Source organism: Hakea prostrata, chromosome 4 (assembly GCF_041222555.1).
Source record: "Hakea prostrata isolate BN-2017 chromosome 4, UWA_Hpros_2, whole genome shotgun sequence".
Lineage (NCBI taxonomy): Eukaryota > Viridiplantae > Streptophyta > Magnoliopsida > Proteales > Proteaceae > Hakea > Hakea prostrata.
Genome location: NC_142603.1, coordinates 2,322,393 through 2,346,706, shown reverse-complemented (window position 1 = coordinate 2,346,706; position 24,314 = coordinate 2,322,393). Strand labels below are relative to the sequence as shown.

The 24,314-nt window shown below is 39.6% G+C and overlaps 3 protein-coding genes across 6 annotated transcripts in view; 2 read left to right on the top strand and 1 right to left on the bottom strand.

Moving 5' to 3' along the window:
* LOC149017050 (5'-3' exoribonuclease 3-like) overlaps window positions 1-16,580 on the top strand; it is a 36,007-nt gene extending 19,427 nt beyond the window's left edge. The window contains exons 15-23 of one of the 2 annotated variants that reach the window (XM_089151346.1): window positions 2,958-3,086; window positions 3,167-3,243; window positions 3,328-3,368; window positions 3,488-3,562; window positions 3,665-3,822; window positions 10,479-10,583; window positions 10,687-10,762; window positions 15,188-15,267; window positions 15,401-16,580. In XM_089151346.1, coding sequence (XP_089007472.1) covers window positions 2,958-3,086; window positions 3,167-3,243; window positions 3,328-3,368; window positions 3,488-3,562; window positions 3,665-3,822; window positions 10,479-10,583; window positions 10,687-10,762; window positions 15,188-15,267; window positions 15,401-16,028 — 1,369 coding nt within the window. In that variant the 3' untranslated portion in view covers window positions 16,029-16,580. Of the gene's footprint in view, window positions 1-2,957; window positions 3,087-3,166; window positions 3,244-3,327; window positions 3,369-3,487; window positions 3,563-3,664; window positions 3,823-10,466; window positions 10,584-10,686; window positions 10,763-15,187; window positions 15,268-15,400 lie in introns of both variants that reach the window. The other variant, XM_089151345.1, reaches the window with a different exon arrangement.
* Window positions 16,581-16,831: 251 nt separating this feature from the next.
* LOC149017048 (putative pentatricopeptide repeat-containing protein At1g03510) lies at window positions 16,832-24,205 on the top strand. Of its 3 annotated transcripts, none has more exons than XM_089151347.1 (3): window positions 16,832-18,709; window positions 19,211-19,394; window positions 23,676-24,205. In XM_089151347.1, exon 1 carries the CDS (start codon window positions 17,086-17,088, stop codon window positions 18,613-18,615), a length of 1,530 nt encoding a protein of 509 aa, XP_089007473.1. In that variant the 5' UTR covers window positions 16,832-17,085; the 3' UTR covers window positions 18,616-18,709; window positions 19,211-19,394; window positions 23,676-24,205. The 3 variants fall into 3 exon arrangements, with proteins under 3 accessions (XP_089007473.1, XP_089007474.1, XP_089007475.1); XM_089151348.1 differs by lacking the exon at window positions 23,676-24,205 and adding an exon at window positions 22,942-23,658; XM_089151349.1 differs by lacking the exons at window positions 19,211-19,394; window positions 23,676-24,205 and adding an exon at window positions 19,120-19,166.
* Window positions 20,272-20,935, bottom strand: LOC149017049 (auxin-induced protein 15A-like). Its single transcript, XM_089151350.1, has one exon. It carries the CDS (start codon window positions 20,867-20,869, stop codon window positions 20,579-20,581), a length of 291 nt encoding a protein of 96 aa, XP_089007476.1. The 5' UTR covers window positions 20,870-20,935; the 3' UTR covers window positions 20,272-20,578.
* Window positions 24,206-24,314: the final 109 nt, after the last annotated feature.

Genomic DNA, 24,314 nt, shown 5'->3' with positions numbered 1-24,314 from the left:
ATTTTATACCATAGAAACAGCCTCTCTTGGGTTAAGGCTTCATTCATTTGCCCTCTCAGACCCTGCAGCAGGACCCTTGTCACCGGGATGCCTTTTTTATTTATTTATTATTTTTTTAATGAGTGCTTTTATATCCTTGTTGTGCATAGAAAGTTAATTGGAAAGTCATGGACAGGCATGTGGTATTTAAAACTTTTTTCTTATTGTTATCTAGCAATGTGAATGTTATTCATCCATGATGACTCCACATGTTGTAAGGTGATAAGTATTGTTATCATTGGCATCTTGTTTCAATCTAGGGGTGGGCTTGTTCATTCCTATATGCTCACTTATTGCATGCATCCTGTCGGAAATTAGATCATAAATATGGCAGTTCGCCATAACCTAGCAACGTAAGGATTTGGGGAGTTTCATGGTGGTATACCTTTGCTTAATGTAAAGTGTCTGTAAGTCCATCGGTTAATGACATGTCCTGCTGACAGTGTAACAGTGGAAAGAAAGCTCGGATTTGCCCCTAAGAAAAAATGAACATTAGTTTCATCGAATTTTCACATAGTACTAAACAATTGTATTAAGACTTTAGGAGAGTATAGTGTGATGATGCCTTGAAAATTATTACTTAATCATTATTAATTCACTTCATTACTTGCTTATTCTTTATGCTCCTAAGTACTTCACCAATATGTAATTGTGCAATTATACATGTTATATTGCCAAACAAGGTCGAATTTAGAATACCTGTGTAGGTAACTGTTTTTGCAATATGATCATCTAAATGTGTTGGTATAGCCTAAATTAGGGTTTCCATGGATGTGAATTCGTATTCAAGAATGTTTAGATGTGTGAAATACATTCAGATTTGACTGCATGGAAGCAAACGAGAGTACGAATTCAAAGATACTCTTGAATATAATGTCTTTTTAGGACCTATAATATGTTGTCTAAGAACTGATCTGAACACAATGACCTCCTGGCTGAAAACCTGAGTGGGGCCCCTTGGATGTCTCCAGGAAGCCCCATAAGCTGGCCAAACTCCCTAGTAGCGGTAACTAGGGCATTTTCAGCCCTTTTTACTTGCTAGAATCAATTTCCAGTTCAGTCCTAGAGTCTTAATTGAGTGTATTTCCTTAGTTTGAGTTGTGTTCAAATTTGTCTGGTTATGGAGTCCTTAAATCATTAGTCCAGCACATGTCAATTAGAGTTTGAATTAGTTAGAATTTAGCATGTGCTAATTAGAATTTTAAGCTATTTAGAGTTTTATTTCAGCATGTATCAATAAGGTTCCATTAGATGTTTTATTTTTTTTTATTTCAATGGTTGTGATGGGATCCTAACCTATAAAGGAATCCCATTTAGAGTCAAGGTCTTTTAGTGGGCTATAAATAAACCACTCTTTCTTTGTAATTCTTAAGTTTGATAGAATAAAATTAAGTCTTTGTCTAACATGGGGTTGTGGTTCTCTTTGGGAGGGCTCGGCGGATTTTGAAGAGTTTTTCAGTTACAATCAGCAGCTATTGTCAATTCACAGCAGCCATTATTCATCTACAGAAGCTTCCAACAAGTAAGTGAACACCCCAGCCCCATTCCCCTTCTTCTTTGTCCATGCAAGCCTTCCCTACCCCTGCCCTGCGCACCTAGGAAATCCCATCCCCTTTGCTGCTGCACCCCAACAGCAGCCTCCTCTACCCCTCTGACCCCCCATCCCCCTCCCCTCACCCCTGCAACACCTCCCAGGCCCTCCCCCATCTTCCCCTACTCTACTGCTCCCCCATTCCCCTCCCCTCTTGGCTTCTTCTCCCCTGCGACGACAGCAGAGCCCCTCCCTTGTTAAACTCCAATCCCCACCCCTTTGCCTTCCCTTTCCCCTCCACTTGGATCACAATTCACTCTTCAAACCTACTCTCAAGTTCATCTAAACCTTCAAACCCTATTGTTTTTAGAACCCTTGCACTTCATCTTCTTCCTCTGAATTTCTGCAACCTATGTTAAACATCTGAAACATAAGACAGCTGCAAATCAGGCCCTTCCCTATGTTCCAGAAGCATTAAAACAAGATCTGGATATCTGGGACAACAAGTTCAGCCCTTCTCCCACCCTAGCTGAAACCCCCCAAGTTTGACAAAATTCAGATCTAAGTTCACATTACAGCAGCGTTTTAGAGTAACAGAATACCCTACAAACCCTAGGATAACCACTCTCTTTGCTGGAAATTCCTTGCCAGCCCCTAGTTTTAGGGAAATTCCAATACTTCCCTTGACCCTAAATCTGGGTTTACATCAAGGACCAGACCCAAAAAAATGCATAAAACACTGAAACATATGGCCAGACCCAGGCAAAATTTGCTCGGTGAGATATCGACTGAAATCTTGGCATCTCAGTGGTCTTGATCCCACCAAGGTACGGAGACGAAGTTTTCAAGCTATGGCTGTAAATTGTAGCTATGGATTGAGTTCTCGGTTGCAAGGCTGGTTTTGACCAGACAAAATCTGGGATATGGCCAAGATGGGCCAAAACGAGGATTTTTGGTTAAAACTTGATTTGATGGGCTCTTTGAAGCCATCAAAACTAGTCCAAACCACTGAAACTTGTTGAAACTAGCGAAATTGGGTTGGTTGAAATTGGTCGTAACTTAGCATTTATTAGCAGAAACTACTGGAATTTCCAAGTATTGGTCGAAACTACTGAAATTTCTTAAATATGTCTGAAAGTTGTTGAATCTTTGTGCTTTTGAAGCTAACCAAAATTCTAGCCCGTCTTGGTCAAAATTTGAACTATGGTTGTAACACGTGTTATACTTTTTTTGAAAGGAAGTATTTGAGGAAGTTGAAAGTAGTAGTTATGATTGGACATTATATGGGCTTTAAACTTGTAGTCATCATAGTTGTGTTATCTCTGACTGAGTTTGGTTGGAATTATTCAACTTAATGTTCGTGCACATTGTTGTTCACTCTTTCCAGGTTCTACCCTTATCATTATGCACCCTTTGCTTCTGATCTTAAGGATCTGGATCAATTGAATATAAGCTTTGAATTAGGTGCTCCATTCAAACCATTCAATCAGCTGTTGGGGGTTTTTCCAGCTGCAAGGTTGCCTTTAGCCCAATGCTTTGTACTCTTGAGTTTTCCATGTTTTAAGTTGCCTGCTGACTGTTTGGACGTATTTCTAGTTCTCATGCACTTCCAGAGCATTATCAGAGATTGATGACAGATCCTAGTTCACCAATTAGTGATTTCTATCCAACTGGTATACTTCATTCTTTCATCGGTGCTTTCTCACGTCATAGGCCTTATATAGGAATACTGACGTTTTGATGGTTGTGTTTATCAGATTTTGAAGTTGACATGAATGGAAAGCGGTATGCTTGGCAGGTTGGTTTTCTTTTTCTTTCTTTTGTATTAAAAATTAAATACTGTGATTGGATTCTGGTTTAGAAGGTTGAGAGGGAATAATGTTTGTTGTTTTCTGCCTCACTTTCTTTACCTTGAAGGGTATTGCGAAATTGCCTTTCATAGATGAAGGACGCCTTCTTGCTGAGATAAACAAAGTTGAACACACATTGACGGTAACTGTTAAGACATATTTATGAAATTGGTTTCTTGATGCTGATTTGATTCTAAAACAGTCCAGGCCTAATGAATTTGTGACGTGTTGCGGACTTCTGTAGAACGAGGAGGTGCGGCGAAACAGTGTGATGTTTGACATGCTCTTCGTGGCATGTTCTCATCCTCTTTCTCCTTATATATTCTCTCTTGATGACCGTTATAAACAATTGTCGGAAAAGGAACGGATTGAAGTCAAAGAGAGACTTGATCCAAATGTGAGGTTGGTATTTTGATACTCAAGCAATGATTTGTTACATGTTATTTGGCTTCAAGCATAAATATTTTGCTTTGTTTTTCAAATAACTAATAGTTTATCACCCTCCCTCTCCTTCCATGTGTGTGCATGTCCATTTATTAGTTTCTATTTTAGTTATTCATGCGAGTGACTGAATACTAAAGCCTAGTTGTTTCTACTTCCATTTAGTTTCTATATATTCCATAAATTCTGTTGTCACTAGTTACTGGGCTAGATTCTAGTTTCAGTTTTAGAAAGTTTAAATTTCTTGTAAAGCTTTATCCAAACTATAAATAGGCCACTTTATCATAATGAAAGAGCATACTTTCAAAAAATTGAAATTGCACGTGATGTTACCATTCCTTATGGAGTAATCCATGTTAAACTGCTGAGATAGCTGTGGGTTAGAGACCCAGGGTGTAATAGCCCATCCCAATTGCCCCTTTATTCTATCTTTTCTTTCCCTACCCCTTTCCTCGTCCTAATTGATTCCCTATATTGTTGCTGCTACTGTTGAGACCCTACACAAGCTGCTGTCTAGACCCTTTTGGTGAATAGAGCGGAGCCATCAATTAAGCCATAGGCTGCTTCTGCTGCGATCATTAGAGAGAGCCTTCTAGATTCTGCAGATCATGCTCCAGCGTTGGTTTTCTCTTGCAACTTTGTTCCCCAATTTTTTTGCAACCTTAATCCATATCCCTAAAGAGATTTTGAGAACTGTATCAGATCACCTGAACTTCATTTGATTGCCCCCTCCCCACCCCCCACCCCCTCAAAAAAAGAGGAAAAAAAAAGAAAAACGAAATGAATTTTGATTTGATCTCTGATTTCATTGGTTTGCTTTTATTATATTTTTGTGCCTGAGTTCTCTATTAATGGAGCTTGAACTGCATACTTGGGAGTGTTGCCCTAGGGTTTTAAATTCTTACATTGTCCCAATTCCCCACCACCTCTTCTGCGAATCTGAAACCAAACCCTAATTTGCTAGGATTTCAAATTCGGATTCAATCTTCTTCGATAAGATTCCTAGCCTTCGGTGTTAGATTCCCTGTCACTCATTGAGCTTACCATATTGTCTTAACTCTTACTTCAACCTAATCCTAACTTTTGGTGGACCGTGCTTGCAGTTTTAACCTAATTGAATTGGCTGGCTCTTACAAGATCTTTGTTCCCTGCCCTCAGTCAATCTTTTTCAATTTAAGTCTGTATCAGAATTAGCCACTGCAAATACCTGTTGAAATAGCGTGTTGAAATATAGAGTTGGCATAGAGCTGTTAAAATACAGCTGTTGGAATAGAACCATTGGAAATTATCAGTGACGTCATGGCTTCGTGACTTGCTTACACGACTATCGTCATGGCCTTCTCAGCTCTCACATCAAAAACATGCGTGCAATCCATAAAGTGATGATAAAAATAAAAAAATGAAAATTCATTGAATTCTATCTTGTTGCAACTTGTTGAACTCACCATGCATTTGGTGAATAAAAATTGACAAGTTTGTAAGAACTATTCCAAATTCTAGAGAGGCCAAGTCAAATTTTGATATTTTAGTGATTTTGGTTGAAGGTGATTGAAGTCATCAAAACTAGTCCTAGTTTTCAAGACGGTGCCTAGTGGTCCTGGCTCCATGGTAAGAAATCTCAGTATTGAGGCTGATCTTAGTTAGCCAGAAAACCGAGATCTCAGCCGAGATATGGTAAAAAATTGGGGCCAACTCTAATGAACTCGAGGTCCCACTTGGAGGGTTTTAAGGGTTAGGTTGGGCTGAGGCTCAGAATTTTAGCTTATTTTAGGCCTTCGAAACACATTGGTGGCCTTAGATTTGTGAGAAAACAAGCTTATGTATGAGTTCAAACTTGACCCTAAGTTTGAAACTAAAATGTTGAAGGAATGAACACGTATAAAATATGAAATATAGAACCATTAATTGATATTTGAAAAACCAAGCGACAACATACATTAAATAACTTAAATTCTTTAGAATTCCATTCATATCAATGGTTCAATACTCAATAGAACAAAACAACATCATGAGTCTCAAGAATATAGTACAAGCGTTATAACTTCATAAGAACAAGGTGAAATGAAATCAATCAAGGCCCAAGGGTAAATGCAGTCTCGCGAGATCTTGTACTATGGCTTGAAGAACACCTCCACATACCCTGGATTGATATTGTTTTGTTGTTGTAGATGAGCTAAGGATTCCTTGGAGTATTGAAAGTGAAAATTTGGCAAGATTTCGGCAAAAAATCAGGCCAAAAATGAAAAACTCAAGTAGTTGTTGTTGAGATGGAATCGAGGACAGTCGAGACGAGATTCCTAATCCCGTCTCGATCTTGCTTGAGTTTCGGTAAAAAGCAGTCGAGTTGGACCGAGATCCTAGTCAAATTGAGATCTTAGTTGACTTTTAGTACTTTATGTGACTTGCATCTAATCTTAACTCGACATCTTGGGAAACTGAGATCTTGACTAGAGATTTAATCGAGATCTCACAAGATCTTGTACTGCTTGGCGCCTTGGTTGCTTTGGGTACCTCGTTATCTTGGAGTTTTGGACGTTCTCCAGCACCTGTGCCTAGTGGTCCTGGCTCCTTGGATACCTTGCTGTGTTGGAGTTTTAGATGTTCTCAAAACCATGGGGCACCATGACAACCATGCTCCCTTGATTACTCCAAAACCAATTTCCATGTGCATCCCTAAGTGCCTCACTTGCCTCCACTTGATGGAGAACCAGGGGCCCTTGCTGTTTCCACCAAATAATAGTGGCATTATTCATTTTCTTTTGTTGTTGCAACCAGGTGAATCTTTGAGCTTTATTTTGAATCTATTTTGCCACGAAAGTTAAAATTCACTTAAATCTATGTTGCTTATTTCCAATCTATCCCATTCATGCTCAACATCCACACTATATGGGTTAAAGCATAGGGATTGGGTGTATGTGCATCTCGAAGAGTCGTCTACTTAATACACAAAAATTAGAATGTGGGCAGATGTTACCCACAATAGGTATTGTTATGGCCGACTTAGCCTAATCATGTCAAACAAATGAGCATGGTTGTGAAATCGTCTGCCTAGGTGCCTAGTCCCATTTTTGGGGCAAGGCAACCTGGTGTTGCCTTGTTGCCCAGGCGACACCTTATCACCTTGCTTGGTGTCTTCTTGGTTTTTGTTGCCCTCTATCGCCTTGTCGCCTTGACAACCATGCAAATGAGTCTAAGAGCCGCTGTTATCTTCTTCTTATTGGAGGTCATGTCCCAGTTAGTTGCTCGGTATAACAATGTTTTGAAATTGTGATCCTGGGGTAGTAAAGTGTCTAGGATAACAGAGGTCAAGATTCACTGATTTCTAACAATTTTCAATTAAGGGACTACGAGCCACCTTATCCTATTGATGCAGGGCTGAAGGGATGTTTTTCCAAGGGGTCTATCTCCAACCTTCTTGTTCTTCATGTCGAAGATTTGTGGCAAACATTCTATTCCTTCAAGAATAGCATCTTGAACTTTGATAATTTGTAGGGGAGTGTTCTGAATTACTTCTTTACGTTCCACTATGTCATCCTTGGTTGCTTTAATCTCTTGTATGTTAAAGATCTCTTCTGCTTGTATAATCTCTATTGCCGCAGTTTCTAATATTACGTCCTCCTCTTCAGCTAGAACAGAACCATAAACTAGGTCAAGGGCATGATGAACATTAGATAGAGAAGGTACTTCTTCAGGCTCCCCTTTGGGCTCAAAGCTTCTTGAGCTGCAAGGCTGTCTTCCATTATTCCAGAACTGTTTGCCTAAGCACCTCTAGTGTTATCTTCTATCTGCAAAATTTCATCTATTGAGACTATCAGGCAACAGGTCTTCTTGAGCTGTGTGAGCTTGGCCTCCATGGGACCACTTCTCGTCTCTAGGGGAATGGTTAGATCTGATTCTTTGTTGTTATTCTTGGATTCCTTCCCAGGAGCTAGTAATTTCTTCTCTAAATCTGTAACAGTTAGCATCTTCTGATCTAACCGTTTTGACTTCTGGTTGGTTCAAATGGAATGCTTTTTCTTAATCTCAGCTGTAAAATTTAGGGGCTGGAGTGCAATTTTTGTCCCTTGTGCACTAAATGGCACTTCTTACTTCTCCCTGATATACTAACATCATTGTCATATAACTAGGGTCTTCCCAAAGTATATTTGTGAGTCTCATGGGAACAACGTCACACCATACTTCTCCTGAATAGAATTATAGCATCAGGCAAACCAGACCAGGCATCAGTCGGTTACTTCCATTTTATTACCATTCAAAAGAGAGACTTATTAGGGTTTTGGCTGCTTGTCAGTTATTAAGTCTAATCTCATAACAAAGGCCTCTAAGAAACATTCATTAGCTACCACTATTAGGAATTACCTGGGTGTTGCGATTGTTGGTTCTTTCATGGTTTAGAAGATGCACTCTCTCCTCCAATCTTCACCATGTGTTTCAGCAACTATGGCTCTGTGACATGGGAACAGGGTAGTCTTCCTCAAATCATAGTCATAGTGTTCTTCTTCTGAACATTCATTTGCAGTTAAGTTCAACACTGAATCATCATCAGTTGATTCATCTAGTTTCTCTCAGATAAACTCTTTATCTTCTTTCTCATCTACTTAGTGGTTGGTTCTTCCATACTCTTATACCACTCTGGTGCAGCTTTGCTCGAATAGGGTTGTAGCTTCAAATACGGCTATACTTGAATGTCAGGCCCAAAACTGGGCCCACAGGACGGACAGATCTAGGGTTTGGTTGGTCTATGGGGACTGAAATTGGGATCAAAGGTCACTGCAGTTGGGTGGGTGATGTACCTAAAGTTTGGGATAGATCTAGCTATTAGATTGGCATAGATTTGACATTGAATTTTGGGTCTTTACTAAAGACCCAAAATTCAAGAAAGATAGAGGGGGGGGGGAAGATGTGATAGGAGAACTGGAATGTATAGCCGCCAAATACCTGGACAGAGCCTCAAGGATGGAATACTGAAATGGAGAATGAAGGTTGAACTCTGATCTTCAATCAGTTGCAGATGTCTGGGCCTGATTTCACCTAAAGGCTTTTTAGGGTTTTGATCTTCAAACTAATTGACAAATCCAAAATTCCTAATGCTTGGATCTTCAAACTAATTTGCTGAACCAAAGTAAGCACACTAAGTGCTTGAAGGGAAGCTTGTTATGTATTCATTTACAGCTGATCTCCAATCTAGTTGATTGGGCGCTATTCATAGCCTTACATATAAAGTCCTACTGAAATTATGACTTAGACACTCATTTAAACTGGTAAAATAAAAACTGACTGACTTAGACTTTAAAAAACTGAAATAAAACGTTAGAAGAAGACTATACTGCCCTTATGTTGGGCAGGATTTACAGTTATACCAGTAAACTAGTAAACTAACCTATTTCGTACTTGACATAGATGTTATACTTTTGGGCCCATAGGATAGGCCCATGACCACTCAAATGTATTAAACAAAGGCTCAATCCCAATTCAGTGCTGAGTCTGCATAACAATAAGTTGGTGGATTAGGTAACACCAAACTGGCTACCAAGTTAATGGGATGTTGAACATCTTGCATAAGTGCTAGCGCATCAGGAACCACATCAGAAAACAGAATGCTCTTAGATGGGTGGACAAAATGTCAGCTCAGGTTGAGGGGTAGCTTCCCTCGTAACAATAGCCATCAGCGTCAGACCTCCATTGATGAATTACAGTTGGAACATTGATTGGATGGATGACAGTGTGAAGTTCCTTGAAACACTTTGATTTTCTTTTCCGATCATAGCATCATTATTGTAATTTGTAAATTCATGGCTCATTGTCAATCGGATAGAACACCAATAAGGTGCATTGGCATTATATCAGGCAACACCCTTCCTTATGAAGTTTTAGCTGTAAGGAACAATATTTGTTTACCTCCAAAGTATTACCATTCAGCAAGGATACCTATAATGGTTGAGGATGCTTCTCCACCTTCAAGTTTGCCTTCTTCACAAAGGTCTCGAAATAACCTTGACACAGCTACCACTGTCAACTATCACCAAACCAGTGTTCTGTCCAGATTTCATGCGGCTAGAGGAGATGCAATTGCGCCGTCAGTCCTCTCCTTTGGTTTCACCCACCAGGATGTGCCTAACTACATGAATGTCATAAGCATCACCATTGTTAGCATCGTCCTCATTATATACAGCTCCGCCATAGTCATCATCATCAAGTGAGTATGGGAATAGATTAGGATCTTCCTCTTCCTCGCTGCATTTTCAACCTCAGTAACAGCATAATCTATTGACGATGCTTAGCATGATGCCTAATCTCTTGACAATGAAACATCATGTTAGGTTGTTTTTTCCCCTTTTTTGGGTGAACATTGTGTTAGTTTGCCGCTAGTCATACGAGCCTTCTTGCCCTTGTCAAGTGGAGAATGTCGGTCAAGTAGGTGTTGTAGTAAGTTAGGAGCTGGATAATTTCACCTAGTTTCCCTGGGATTTTTGCTATTCACTATAGTAAGCATTTTATATTGATTTTAATATTCATGATTCATGTACTTGATATGAGACTGTTCCACAAATATATATACACCTCCATTTTAAGAATTTTCGGATCCATTTTCTGATTTTATTTAGGGGTACATGCAGTGGTGGAATGAATGGTTACCTATCACTTTGTTTTGGAGATCCTTGCCCTCCTGTCTTCAGATCTCCCGTCGCTGAAATGGAAGATATTATGAACAACCAAGTCATGTAACCACTCTTTCAGACTGAAGATTTATTAACTAGACTTGCATCCAGAATGATTTTATTTATTGTTTCTTTCTATTAATGTATTTTCCTTTTGGCTTTTCAGATGTGCGATATATAGACTCCCAGATGAACATAAGCACATCACTCGACCACCAGCTGGGGTTATATTCCCAAAGAAGGTAAGTAATGAGATCATACAGTGTGATGATGTTTATTACTAGTTGCTCTTTTATATAAAAATAAAATCACCCCTTGTTGGAATGCTTTTTTGTGTTCGCTTAATTATTAGCTAATTAAATGCCCTGTTTTGTAAAGTAGAAATTATTCAGTTTTCTTTTGATGTAATATCCCAGTTCTGAAAATAAGAGTTCAGAAACTCAGTTTCAACAAGCCTTTGTGCTCGCCAAGTTAGGTCTGATAGGAATATAACTTTTGATTAAAGCAGTCTTGAATTTGTTGGAAGATTCCCAACAAAATTGGTCTGTGCAAATGTTTATATTTGCTTTGAAGGAAAATAATTACCTTCAAATTTAGGAGACCCCATAATTTACCTGAACTATATCTTCAATTACAGATCTAAAACTGCAATTACAGCAAGATGTGGTGATTGAAAACCTAAAACCTAAACCCTGAAACATATCCTAACCCTAGCACCTATTCATTGTTACAAAAGCCTTATGTTGAAGGTGATTACAGCCCTAGAAGACTGCTGATTCTCTGGGAAGAGGATTCTGGAGTGAGCTAGGTTCTAGGGGAACATTTAATCAACTGAACCCTAGATACTGGTTCACATCAGGTGTACTTACTTGGTTTGGGAATAGGGGTCACTTGGAAGTACAGGAAATTTGAAGATTCCTAGGCTGCTGCAAGCTTGTGAGGGAGAGGGATTTCTATAAATTATAGAACCCTACAGCAGTGGTGATTCCTCTTGGGAACCCACAACTCCAAGTTCTTCCTCAAACTCAATCTTTATTCACTAATCATAATCTGCCCTGTTACAACATATTTGGCTTCTTCTTCTTTTTTTTTTTTTTTTTTTTTTTTAGCCTTACATGAGGTTTTCCTACTAGGACTCAACAAAGATTTCTATTTGGACAGAACTTCCTTCTCACACTAAGCTCAACTCATAAAACAACTAGAAAAGGAATTCTATTTAAGAAGTCTTAAACAAATAAAATCTGTAAATTAGAACTTCCAATTGGGAATCCAATTGGGACTCGTACTGTGACTGGGACTATCATATCTCGACAACCAAGGACTCAAACTCAGGACAAAAGTAGATTTGGACTCCTAAAATCAAGCTGGACCTAGCTAGACCAAAAAGGACTCAACAGGGGTGGTAGATGACCAAATTGCCCCCATGAGGTTCAGCCTTCTTATAAGACCACATTTTTTCGGCTGTTGTTCCTTCTTTCCTCTAAGCTCCCTCCCTCCCTCCCTCCCTCCCTCCCTCCCTCTCTATTTTTATTATTTTTATTTATTTTTTTTTTTTTTGGGGGAGGGGGGGGGTTCCCTGGTTACATCAATAAGTTAAAAATTATAATGTATTGAGATAGAAACTTGTGGAATTTACTAAAATATTGCTGAAACCAGCAAGTTGATGAAACATGGAACCTTTTTGTATTGACAGCAATCTTGTCTTTTGGTTGTTACAAAACCAAGATATCTTGTTCAGAACTACAAATAATTTTTGTAGGGTAAAAATTTCATATACCCCTCCCCCTTTTAGATAACATGATATAATTCCCATTTCTGTTTTGTGAAAATATCAGTTGCTACCTGAAAAATAAATAGGGTGACCTCATAAATTCAAAAAAAAAAAGAATTATAAAGAGTGTTGTTACGAAAGCCACTCCCCCTTTTTCCAAACCTACACCCTCTGTAGAGTCAGACAAGCTTGGGTCGTCGTCTTGCTTCCTGCTTGCACTAAGCCTAAGATCATCTTCTTCCTTTGGAAGGATAGAATGTCCCATCTTGGTCTTCTTCATTTGAAAGGATATAATATCCCATCTCTATCACACACCCCTCTTCATTCTATTCTTTAAACCTAGAGCCACCTGAGATGGATTCAAGTTTTGAAGGTTCCATAATTTTGAAGAATGTTTCTCGTTGAACTTAAAACGTCGTCATTGATGTACCCCCCAAAAAAAAAAGAAAGAAGAGAGAAAAAAGAAGAAGAAGAAGAAGCACCATTGTAATAAATAATGTTTTGTACAATTGTTTATTCACTTGATTGAAATTCAATTGTTTATTAGTTTTCAAATACAATTTTGATGATATAAATATTGTTCTTTATGTATTGCTCTCCTTGATCATCACCTTTTCCACCCCATGGAACATCCCCGCTTGGTTGTGTTCTTGTTGGGCTTTGGCGGGGTGTTGTGGCTCGGGTTCGACTGTGGGCGGGGTTGGTCCTTTGTGTGGGGCATCGGTTGGCTGTGGTTTTGTTGTGCTGGTCTTCCTTCGGTTCCCGCTCCCCCCTTGGTGGTTGGTCTTTTTGGGGGGTGCCCGTGGTTGGGCCGTTTTTGTTCATTCCTTCACCTGGTGGTTTTGGCTCCGGTTGGTGCTGGGGCTGGGGTTGATGAGCTTCCTTTGGTTGTGGGGTTTTTGTAGCTTGATGTGGTGTCCTTGGTCATCCAGTTGACTCAATCTCCTATTGGTGCATTGTGAGGTTACCATCTTGCCGTCTGCTTTGGCAGGTCAGTGGCGTCTGGGGACATCTCTGCCTGCCCCGGGCTTGGCTGGCTGCCTTCGTGGCGTCGTTGCCAGTTAAAGCTTATCTTCCTTGTCAAGCTTGGGTATGAGAGCCCCCTTGTAGAATGTAGTTGTTCCTGATCAGTCCAGATATGCATGAACCTAGAAATGGCTCGCATGTATAAAGTCTTGATCTTCGGGAATGGTGCTTGAGAGGTCCGATCACACATTCCTAGTACTGGTCTTCGTCTTTTTCAATGAGAATCTAGATATTCGTCGGTCATCTCAATTGATATCCTGAGGTCCAAGGTCAAGCCTCCTGGGTCATCGTATCTCGAACATGATTTGGGTGTCTTCTCAAGCTTATCCTCAGAGCTAAGGTCAAGATCCCTAATTCTCCCATGGGGTGACTACTAGGCGAGTGACGTCTTCGTTAGGTCTGATCACCAATTTGGGTGAGAGCTTGGGTGCTTGATATAAGATGGCATAACAGGTTGAGAGCTGTGTGGGTAAGAATGGAGGGTTCATATAACTAATAGTTACTTTCCAATTTCACTATCTCAACAACCCCGCCTGCTAAAATATTGGTTGCGAGATTCACATGAAATTTTATTTATACTCTTGGGATTGAGAGTCCAAGGATGGAGATATTAGAATCTGTGGGAAGGACCAGAAGATGAGGGACATTCCGGGAACAGAAGTTACAAGAAGATGTAGGTCAAGCATTTTTTAATCTTTTAAGGGTTTGGGGCTATTGAGTGAAGAATATCCTGCTGATATCATCATTTGACAGGAATATACCAACAAAAGTGGAATAATCTGATCATTTGAGTTTAGAAACTGTGTCGTCTTATAGTATATGATATTTACTGGGGAGTGAGTGGGGCATAATATTATGCTTTCTATCATACATGAAATTCTCCCATTAGTATATCTAATTAATTTTTGACCAATATGTGCTGAATCTCATTTTTGGAGATTGCTAAAATATTCGTGTGTTTCGACATTTGTATGTCATTGCAAATATTTTGTCTATTATTCCAAAGATATTCTACATATTATACATACTTCGTTGTTTTAGAAACATGTATTCTAGGTATTAGTAAAAAGGGGCATTTCCAGTGCACGAGGCTTCTACCATTGGGGTCTTGGGAGGTGACGTCTATCTAGGGGTGTCATTGGTTTGGTTTGGGGTGGCTTTGGTTTGTGCTTCACAGTTTCGGGCTGAAAAACTCCAAGCCTAAACACTGATCATTTGCAAAATAACAGTTCTGGCTCGATCTCAGTTTGGTGCGGTTGGGCTTGACTAACAATTTAGGGGTTGGGGCAGTTTTGAGGCCATTATCAAGCCGTTATAGCCCATTTGGAATTAAATTTCCTGTGGGTCTTGGATCTACTCAGAGTGGAGTTCTTTAATTCTCATTGCCTTTCTCTGTTTTTCCAAAATTTTTGTTTCTCTCTCTCTCTCTCTCTCATCTATATATATTTCACTTATTAGGCTGTTTTCCTGCCCTGCTATTGCTTGTCTATGCGTGTCTAGCTTCATTGGGCCATACCAAGCATTATTCATGATGACCTGGACTCACCCACCCACCCACCCATGTGATGCTTTATGTGTTCAGTATGCACACAGACGCACATATGATGCTTTATGTGTTCCAGTTTGTGCACACACACACACACACTCTTACACTTTATGCTTTTTGTGTTCTAGTTTGCAAATAAAATTTAAGTGAGGATTCTTTGCAGAAATGTGCAATTCCTGGTTATTTAGAACTATTGGTCGAGCTTTTTTTATTCTCATATTTTAGTTGTTGGAGAATGCTAATGCCCTAATGCATATGGGCTCTGATTGGTTATGCTAGTATGCTACATTTATAATATCTGAATTCCCTATTGTTCTTTTGTAGACTGTTGATATTGGAGATCTGAAGCCACCACCTGTATTGTGGCATGAAGAAACAGGCAGGAGGCCAATGGAAAATGGCAGGTAAAAGATTTTGTTGGATTTTTTCTTTGTTGTTGTTGTAGTGGGCCGGGATAACTACATCTAAATTTTTGATGGACTGAACTTTGTGGGTTAGACGAGCCTCAGACTTAATGGTTTCTCCATCTTGTCTCAGGCAAAATAACCCTGGAAGAGGTCGTCAGCTTGGAGAAGCAGCTCATAGGCTTGTTGCCAACACCTTACAGTTCAAGAGGGAAACCGACAGGGGTGACAGGATGCATGCCTCGGAACAATATTATCCTGCTAGCATGCATGCTGCAGCCACATACAATATTGACCATCAGAGAACTGATTATGCCTCTCAAAGTGGTAGGTTTGCACATACGACCAGGGTTCAGAACCACTCAGACCATGGGTACGTGCAACCATATGTTCCACCACCTGCCCCCCATCCCTATGGAAGGTCATCTCATGGTCCTCAGCATGGAAATAATCACTGGCGGGCTCCAGTGCATAATAATCCCGGTTCATTTCAGAATAGTAGGGGCCCAGGTCATTATCCCCCAAGACAATTACCTGCACAAGCTGGTGCTCATGGATACCATAATGGTGGATACAATGGTCACGGGGTTTACCAAGCGGCTGGAGCTACTAATCATTACCATCAACAGGGAGGTGGCTGGGTATCAAGACCAGATCAAAGGGGCGGTGGTCACCCTCAAAATTCCGGTAACAGATACTCTGTTCTAGACAGAGTAGTAAGTAGGCCACCGCCGCCACCACCGGGATATGGCCGTTACTAACCTTGTTTACCTTTCTAGTGGAATTTCTGGTGGCCATCATAATGGTTATGTTGTACAATAGTGATTGTGATCCTTCATTGTCATTATTTTTCCTTAAAATAATAAATTTGGTTTCCTGCCGCAAATTTCTTGTTGCAACTTGTTAGCTCCCATTATTTGCATCGCTCAATACGGCTGCGACAAAATGCCGTGGAAACTGAAAGAGCTTGTAAGCTTACGGCTGCCTGCTATGCGGTGTATAACAGTCTGCAGATTTAATCCCAACAGGTGGATTCAGTTAGCCAAAGATCAACACATCTTTTCATCAATTATTAAAAATAGATAAAGTTGATCGTGGATTTATTCAAGATTAATGAACTGAGCAATGCCAAACATTCAATTACATACAGCAATAAAATAAACAGTCATTATTTTCCTGAATTTATACGTCCACCATTCAACCCCTTCCCTACCAAGAAAATGTTGTATATTTTTGTTTCAATAAATTAAAGAGATGCTTAATTTTCATTAAGTTAGGGCATGTACAACATATATTAATAACAAAGCAGATTGAGATCTGACTTGTTTGCATATTGTTTTAATCACATAATAGAGGTAGGGTTTATTAAGTATTGATGAAATAGGTAGGAGTTGATCTCCCATGTGAGGGAGCATCGGTCTCTTTAACAGATAGAGGGTCCGGTTTCAGATATTCCCGTCTGAAATTTTTCATAAATAGATGTTACCCTTGTATCTTATACCCCTTCAAAAATAAATAAATAAATTTTGTTCAGCATGGGAGGAGACGGTTATCTCATCCCCACAAGAAGGGATGTCAATTTGTAGTCCTAGTCCGAACAGCATCGGCATGTTATAGTCCGAACCAGTTCGAACCAAACGTTTATACATTGTATTTGGACTGAGGTTGGCAAAGCCCGCACCAGCCCGAAACCACCCCAAACTGCACTGATGACACCCCTACCCACAATTGCAGGAAAAACCTAATTACCCCTTTAGGTGAGCGAAACGTGCTCAAACATTTTTGAAAGCAACGGTCAAAAGGGAGATAAGGGAAAGGATGCTGCCTTTGCCTTTGATTCCCCGCCCAGAATCTTCGCAAATGTTCAATTCCCTCACCGGCCTCTTACATCACTCTCTGCAGACCAGAAACCTCATAACCACAAAGGCCATTCATGCTCACTTACTCAAGTTTGGATTGATCTTCACCTCCCTTAGCCTTCACACAAGCCTTATCTTAACATACTCTACATGCCATGGCAACGACCAGCCTCGACTTCAAAACTTAAACAACTTACTCTGCTTCTTAGACGCCACCGACCCCTTACCCTTCAATGCCATTGTCTCTGCTTTTTCTCGCAGTGGCTTCTCTTATCTTGCTCTCCATACCTTCTCTTTCATGCACGCCACTGGCCTTCCCATGGACACGTATGCATTGTGCAGCTCATTGAGATCTTCGTCTTCGATCAGAGCGTTATCTCTTGGAAGACAGACGCATGCGTACGCTTCAAAATCAGGATGGTGTTCTAGTGTCTATGTGGGTACTGCCCTGGTTGATTTATATTCTAAATCATCGTTGATCGGAGATGCATCTAAGTTGTTCGATGAAATACCGCTCAAGAATACAGTGTGCGTGAATGCGCTCCTGTCTGGGTACGCAGAGGCTAAGTTGTGGGGCGACGGCCTTGAATTAGTTCGCACGATGTCGTCTTCTTTGAGGTTGGATTATGACCGGTTCACGTTATGTGAGCTTCTGCGTATCTGCTCCGGGCTACTGGCAATTGAATTGGGTAGGCAGGTGCACGCCAATATGATCCGTAAGGTAGCTGATTTCAATAATGATGTGTTTCTACAGAGTTGTTTAGTTGAGATGTATGGAAAATGTGGGATAGTTGACAAGGCTCGACATGTATTCAACTTGGCAGGAATGGGACGTGGAGGAGGGATGGAGAGACCAAGAGATGTTATATTGTGGACTTCCATGCTGAGTGCATATGGTCGACATGGCAGATTTGAAGAAGTTATTAGGCTGTACCAAGACATGTTGATGGCGGAGGTGAAGCCTGATGGGGTGGCTTTCCTGACAGTCATCTCAGCATGTGGTCACACAGGGAAGGTGAGCCTCGGGCTTGAGCATTTTGAGTCCATGAAATATGAGTATGGGTTGGCTCCTGGCCCAGAGCATTACGGTTCTGTAGTTGATCTGCTTTGCAGGGCAGGGGAAGTGGAGAAAGCATTGAATTTCATCACTCATATGCCATTTAAAGAGATCTGTGTTTCTGATAGGAATGACAATGACCTTTACTGTAGTATCAATGGCAGCAACTATACAGGTAGGAGTGTTTCTGTGTGGGGGGCACTGCTTAGTGCTTGTAATGAATATGGGAATGTTGAGCTTGGCAAGCTGGCAGCTGAAAGGGCACTTAAGTTGGATCCTGAGAATGTAGGGATCTATGTGTTGTTGTCGAATATGTACGCAAGGTTTGGTATGTGGGATGAGATTGGGAAGTTGAGGGAATTAATGAAGGAAAAAGGGTTGAAGAAAGATGTAGGATGTAGTTGGGTAGAGGTATCAGGTGATTCAGGTTGATTAGAGCTTACGGTCGTACACATTTCGTATGAGAGATGTTGCTTTAAACCAGCTATCTATCCAGAAGGGATCCAGGCCATCTCATCAATTCAGGGTATGTCTTGCTGAGCAATTTTTCTTTTCTTTTTGATCCCTCGCTCTCTCTCTTTTGTAAGGTTATATGAACGTGGTCAATATAAATAAACAGAATTGTTTTTGGTTCAAAAATTAAAATAAATAAATAAATAAGAACTTAGTGCCTTAAAACTATAAATTTTTGTCAGTTTAAACGATCTATTTCCATATAGACATTCATAAAAATTTGAAAATTGTGATTTACCTTCTGGACATGGGGTCCATTTGTACTAACTGTAAACCAGATTCCCTATCAATATCCTTGTTCTGGAAGTAGTAGATTTACAATTACTGTAAGTATTAGTACTAGTAATTTTAAAATCTAACTACTGATCCCATGTGTTTCCATGTTTACTTTTTATATTTATGCTTATTTTTTTATTTGGCTAGGAACACCATTCTTTGAGTTGGACATTATACAATTTTCATGCAAAGCTCTCCACAATTTATTTAATGGATCTTCTAAATGGTTGACTTGTAGATTTGAACTTACGCAAGAAAATGGGAGAACTGTCCTTATGGTTTCATGTGCCATGGAGGTTGGAAGGTAGCCGATTATTGTGAGAGCCTGCAAGCTCAAGAGGCTGTCAACTGTTCGATGATAATATCTCAGAATAATGTCTCCAAGTATGTTTGGAAGAATGATTAGAAGATCCTAAAATGAGGTACTCTTGTGACCAATGAAAGCATAATTTCAACTGTTTTCACTTAGATGAAAATGGAGCACCTGCAATCTTACTAGCTTGCTTGTTTATCTTCTTCTGTCTTGGAAATCATAATGTCCGGCATTTTTTCTTGTTAAATTAAGCATTAATTAATTTATTTATTTATTGATTTATTGGTTTACTATGATGTATATAGAACCAATAGATGATAAAAATATTATACACTATTCAGTGTGAAAAAGAATTGATGACCAAAAGCATTTCCTTTAGTCTTCTTGAGGTTAATTTTTATCATGAGGTCCTCATTTTATATGAACTGCTAAGCTTTTCTTGGGTGATTGGGAGATATTGAGATTCTTGTCTTCCCTCCATTGTAAGAGGAAATTTTTATTTTACTTTGTCTAGTGGTTTGCTACACGGTAACTTTAACTGTGAATGCCAGTGTTGGGTTGAGATTCTCGTCTTCCCTTGATGATTGCAATACCACAACTTAGCTGTTGCCCCTAAACTAGTGGGAAAGAAGATAAAAAAGATGGTAGAGGGGTTGTGAAGTGGAATCATATAGATTTCTTTCCCTCAAACCTAGAATATACATACAGAGAAGTGATTTAGATAAGGCTGCTTCTATCATTCCACTGTATTGACCTACAGATATTCAAACTTTGCTGTTCGGACTTCTTATCTGATTCTATGGAAAAATAAACTTTAGCCTCTCCTTCACTCTTGCTAATTTGAAAAAATGGGTGTACCCTGGATCTCATCCCTCCAGCAGGTTTAACCTAACAACCCCCCCCCCCCCCCCCCAAAAAAAAAAAAAAAAAAAAATTCCGCTTTCTGCATTTCTCACTCCTCCACCCTGCCTCCAGACCTGTCTCCACCCCCTCAATCTATTATGGTGAAGAAGGGATTCATCCTTCAAAGTGGGCAGAGGAAATCTGCTAAAAACTGAGAGAGCACACGCAGAAAGATTGTGGAATGCAAACTAGATCAACAGAAAGTTTCTATTTACTTTTTCCTTCCTCAAGAAACAGTTTCTTTTGATACAATGTTCCTGATAGGAAAAAAAATAATCAGTTACGAAAGTGTTACTAGAATGACTAACTCACACGAACTCCATCCTTCTCAAAATTATGAGTTCGGGTTCACATTCTAGAGATTAATTTGTTATTCCCACTGTTACTACCTCATAAAGGCTTCAAACAAGTAGTGATTCTGATAAATGCTGCCTCATCACATGGAATTGTGATACCACCCATTGGATGATCAAACCCAAATTCTTCCTCAGCTTGACTCAGCAAGTCTTGGAATCCATCATGGCTCAAGTATGATATTGGGATGATGAATCGCTTCTTTTGGATCTCTCCTATGTAAACAGCTAAGTGGCCCTTTGGCACCTCTTTCGTCTTTGTAAATTGATCTGCAGCCACCACTCTAAGCAAAGACCTTCGAAGAATTCCAAGAAATTGGATACCCATGGAGCGGTAGAGGAGTGAGAAATGTTACTGGGGAATGTTAAACAATGAAGGAGCCAAAGACCTTAGGTTATTGCTGGGATGGAAAGCTTACTTCATGTACCTGTATATATGTAGGCAGGGAAATGTTGAGTAGGGGACATTGACAGTGAGGGATCACATGCTTCTGTCTTTAGTATATGCTGGAAACTTAAAGCTGCTTGAAATTTGCATATCATCAACCACATAACCTGGATGAAATTTTGTGGCTGTTTTGGGTAGATATCCTACATAGAGCGGGCCACTTGATTTGCTGTGTGTTGGTCGCTGAGGACTATATATGTTTTTCTCCAAATGAGGAATTGATGATTGGAATACAAAAAGGACCATTATCCCGCCAACTAAAACTATCAAAACATTGATTTTTAGTTTTAGTTAGGACTGCAACTACAATAATCTATTTAAACTCCAACCACCAATATTCTTCCATGAATATGCACTTTTATTTCCTACAAATTCCTTCCACAAAACCATGATTTCAAGTCACAATTTTGCTCTTAATCCCACTGCCAAGATAAAACTAGAAAGCTTTTTCTGTTTTTAAATCCACAATTAGGCAAAATATATATGCTATTTCCTACTACACAGCTTTATGTCTTTGCAGACTCTGAATTTTGACACAGTCATTCACCCCAACCAAAAAAGAGAGAGAGAGAAAGAAAGACAAAGACAGCTTGCAATCTTCAGGTTCTGTTTTGTTTTAGCTTTATATATATATATATTACTCAACAAGAAGAGAATAAATTTTGTCCCCATTTTGTTTCTGCCCAACCTCATTTAATCATTACATCCTCATCTATTTTGATTACCATTGATGACCATGTTTATTATGATAGGGTATCTCTGAAATCCACTCGATATAGTTCTCTGTTCTGTAGATATTACCCTTCATCCAACTGGTACATAGTGTCCTTGAAACATGACCATGGTATTCTGTGTAATTTCCATTTGGCTAGGCCCCTGAACTTTTTTTCTCACCCCCTTCTCCTGGGGGGAAAAGGAAGGAAGTTGGGGGGGGGGGGGGGGGGTGAAGGTAAGTAATGTTATGTTGCAGAAAATAGACTGTAAAACTGACTACTCACCATACTGTTTTTCAGCGATTTACCATCAGATTACCTAATGCACCCAATAATTAGTTACAGGCTAAAAGAAAAACTAAAACTGGATAGGTTGGTATCAAAGAAAACGAAGACCAGTATGTCCTTTTTTGAATCATGAAGGCATGCTAAAAGAACCACAAGAACATAGTCTGTATTGTCGGAGTTTGTTTCGCAAGTGCTTCTTTTGTTGCAATAACTGCAGACACTACTCAATGAGAAGCAAGATCTTCCTTGAAGTAATATTAGCCAAATCACTAAACAATGGATTGCTCAAGTAGAATATCATTGAGGATTGATTTCTTGTATCCTGTGGTTTAGATTGTAGGTGGCCTCTACAAAGGGCCACTAGTTAAATATCCCTAGAGCTTGAAGTATTAGAGTTATGAGACCTTAATCATAAATAAAGTGGCCTGAAGAAGAGAGCTTGGTTGTTATCCCATCTTCCATTGCTAATGAAGTCACTCTCATTTGTCTCTAATATTTGCAGCTTGTCCATCAACATATATTCCTGCATTCTGTTGGTTTGATTTTTGTTTCTTTTATTTTGTAATAGTTTTCTGCATTGTGATTAAGTTTCTACTATCAAATCCAGGGATGACTTCTTCGTCATTCTCTAACATGGACCCACTCTCTGGCCATCTTTAGTAGACAACCATGTCTAAGAAACATGCTTTGCATGAGAGGGTTAAAGAGAAATCATCTACTAGTCCCATAGAATCATTCTTAATGCCTATTCAAAGTTTTTAGCAAATCATAAGTTGAGGGTTGGGACTGAAATATTCTTTATTTTTATAAGCTATTATGATGAATAAGGTTGCATATATGGTCATCTCTTCCAAATCGGGTCATGTGAACTGTGAAGTAGTTTAAATATGGCCATAGGTAGTACGTTGCTTCATGTGCTGATCACATGGATTTGCCTCTCATGAACTGCAGAAAGTTTCCAAGAAACTGGCCGGCCCTATTTGTCTGGGGCAGCATGTTATAGCTTTGACCCCTTGCCTGCCCAATCTATGAGCTTACTCAGGTGGGGTCTGGGCCATGGAACCTTCGATTGCAAACTACTATGAGGTCTCACTCTCTCCGGGCCCTATGGATCAGGCAATAGCAGACCATGAGTTTACAAGAGCATTGAAACCAAAGAAAGCGACCAGAAGCCAACTCATTTAATAGCGTTGTTCTCAAATGCTGATTGAAGGTCACAATAGTGTTGCTTCTCAAATGGTGATTGAAGGTCATGCATGCCATGATCAATGGGCTCACAACCTGGCCCCACTGTTCTCAGCTGGTACAAAGGAAAAATACGTGAAGGAATTTGGTTGGATTCCTTCAATGTGACCTGATGAGCTCACCTTGTTTTTTGGGGTCTGTAGTTAGATATGTGAGTCCAGTGTCTCTTAGTTCTAAAGAACGAATATCTATTTAATATAAAATCGTGTTATTTATGAAACCTACATAAGAAGACGCCTCTTGATCGGCAGATGTTGTCTGTCTGCAAGTATTCATACAGTACTGTATTCTCTTGATCAATTTACAACTTCAACTAGTCAAAGTTTCCCATCAACTGTTACTGATACTTGTACAATATTTCCATCAGCTTTAAGAGTTCCGCTTCCCCATTTTCCCCCAAACCTGAACTTCCATTAACAACCTTAATGTCTCTTTTCCAGAATAATTGTTTTTGGAGGTGATGAGATCAAATCCTGGAGATTATATGTGCATGCTGTAGGAAGAAACAAGAATCGAGATATCCAGTGACAATTTTTGTTGCCTACAGAAAATACAGAGATTGAAGATGATTGACTTAATCCTAGGGGTTGAGAGTGATGATATCTATGATCCTGATCTCTGTCCAGCTTTGCATGCATGGACTTGTGTGCTGCATCATTGTGTGTACATGTTAGCACCTTGAAGAGTCTTTCTTATAATTAGAACTGCAAGATTATCCTCCCATCGATCAAGGAGTGAGATTGGCATCTTAATAGCAACTTAACCACAATCTATTTTTGTTTTTGTTAATTCAAGTACAGCTAATGGTCATCTTATACCCCTTTCCAAGAAGACTACCTGTTTTTTTATCCTCTTCAGCAAACTCAGGCACAGTACTGTAAACACTAAATATGAAACTAGATATGCTTTCATATCCCCAAGAAAATATGAAACTAGACATGCTTTCATGTCACCAAGACCTGACCTACAAGTATAATTAACAGTCATTGCAGGTGAATTGCAGGTGAATGAACATTATGCTTCTTCACATTGTTGTTACCATTATCAAGAAGGGGCAGGGAGGATCCCATAGATATCAC

Excerpts from the sequence above, each read along its gene's own strand:
- LOC149017048 (XM_089151347.1), top strand. The coding sequence starts at position 17,086 with ATGCTGCCTTTGCCTTTGATTCCCCGCCCAGAATCTTCGCAAATGTTC.
- LOC149017049 (XM_089151350.1), bottom strand. The coding sequence starts at position 20,869 with ATGGGTATCCAATTTCTTGGAATTCTTCGAAGGTCTTTGCTTAGAGTG.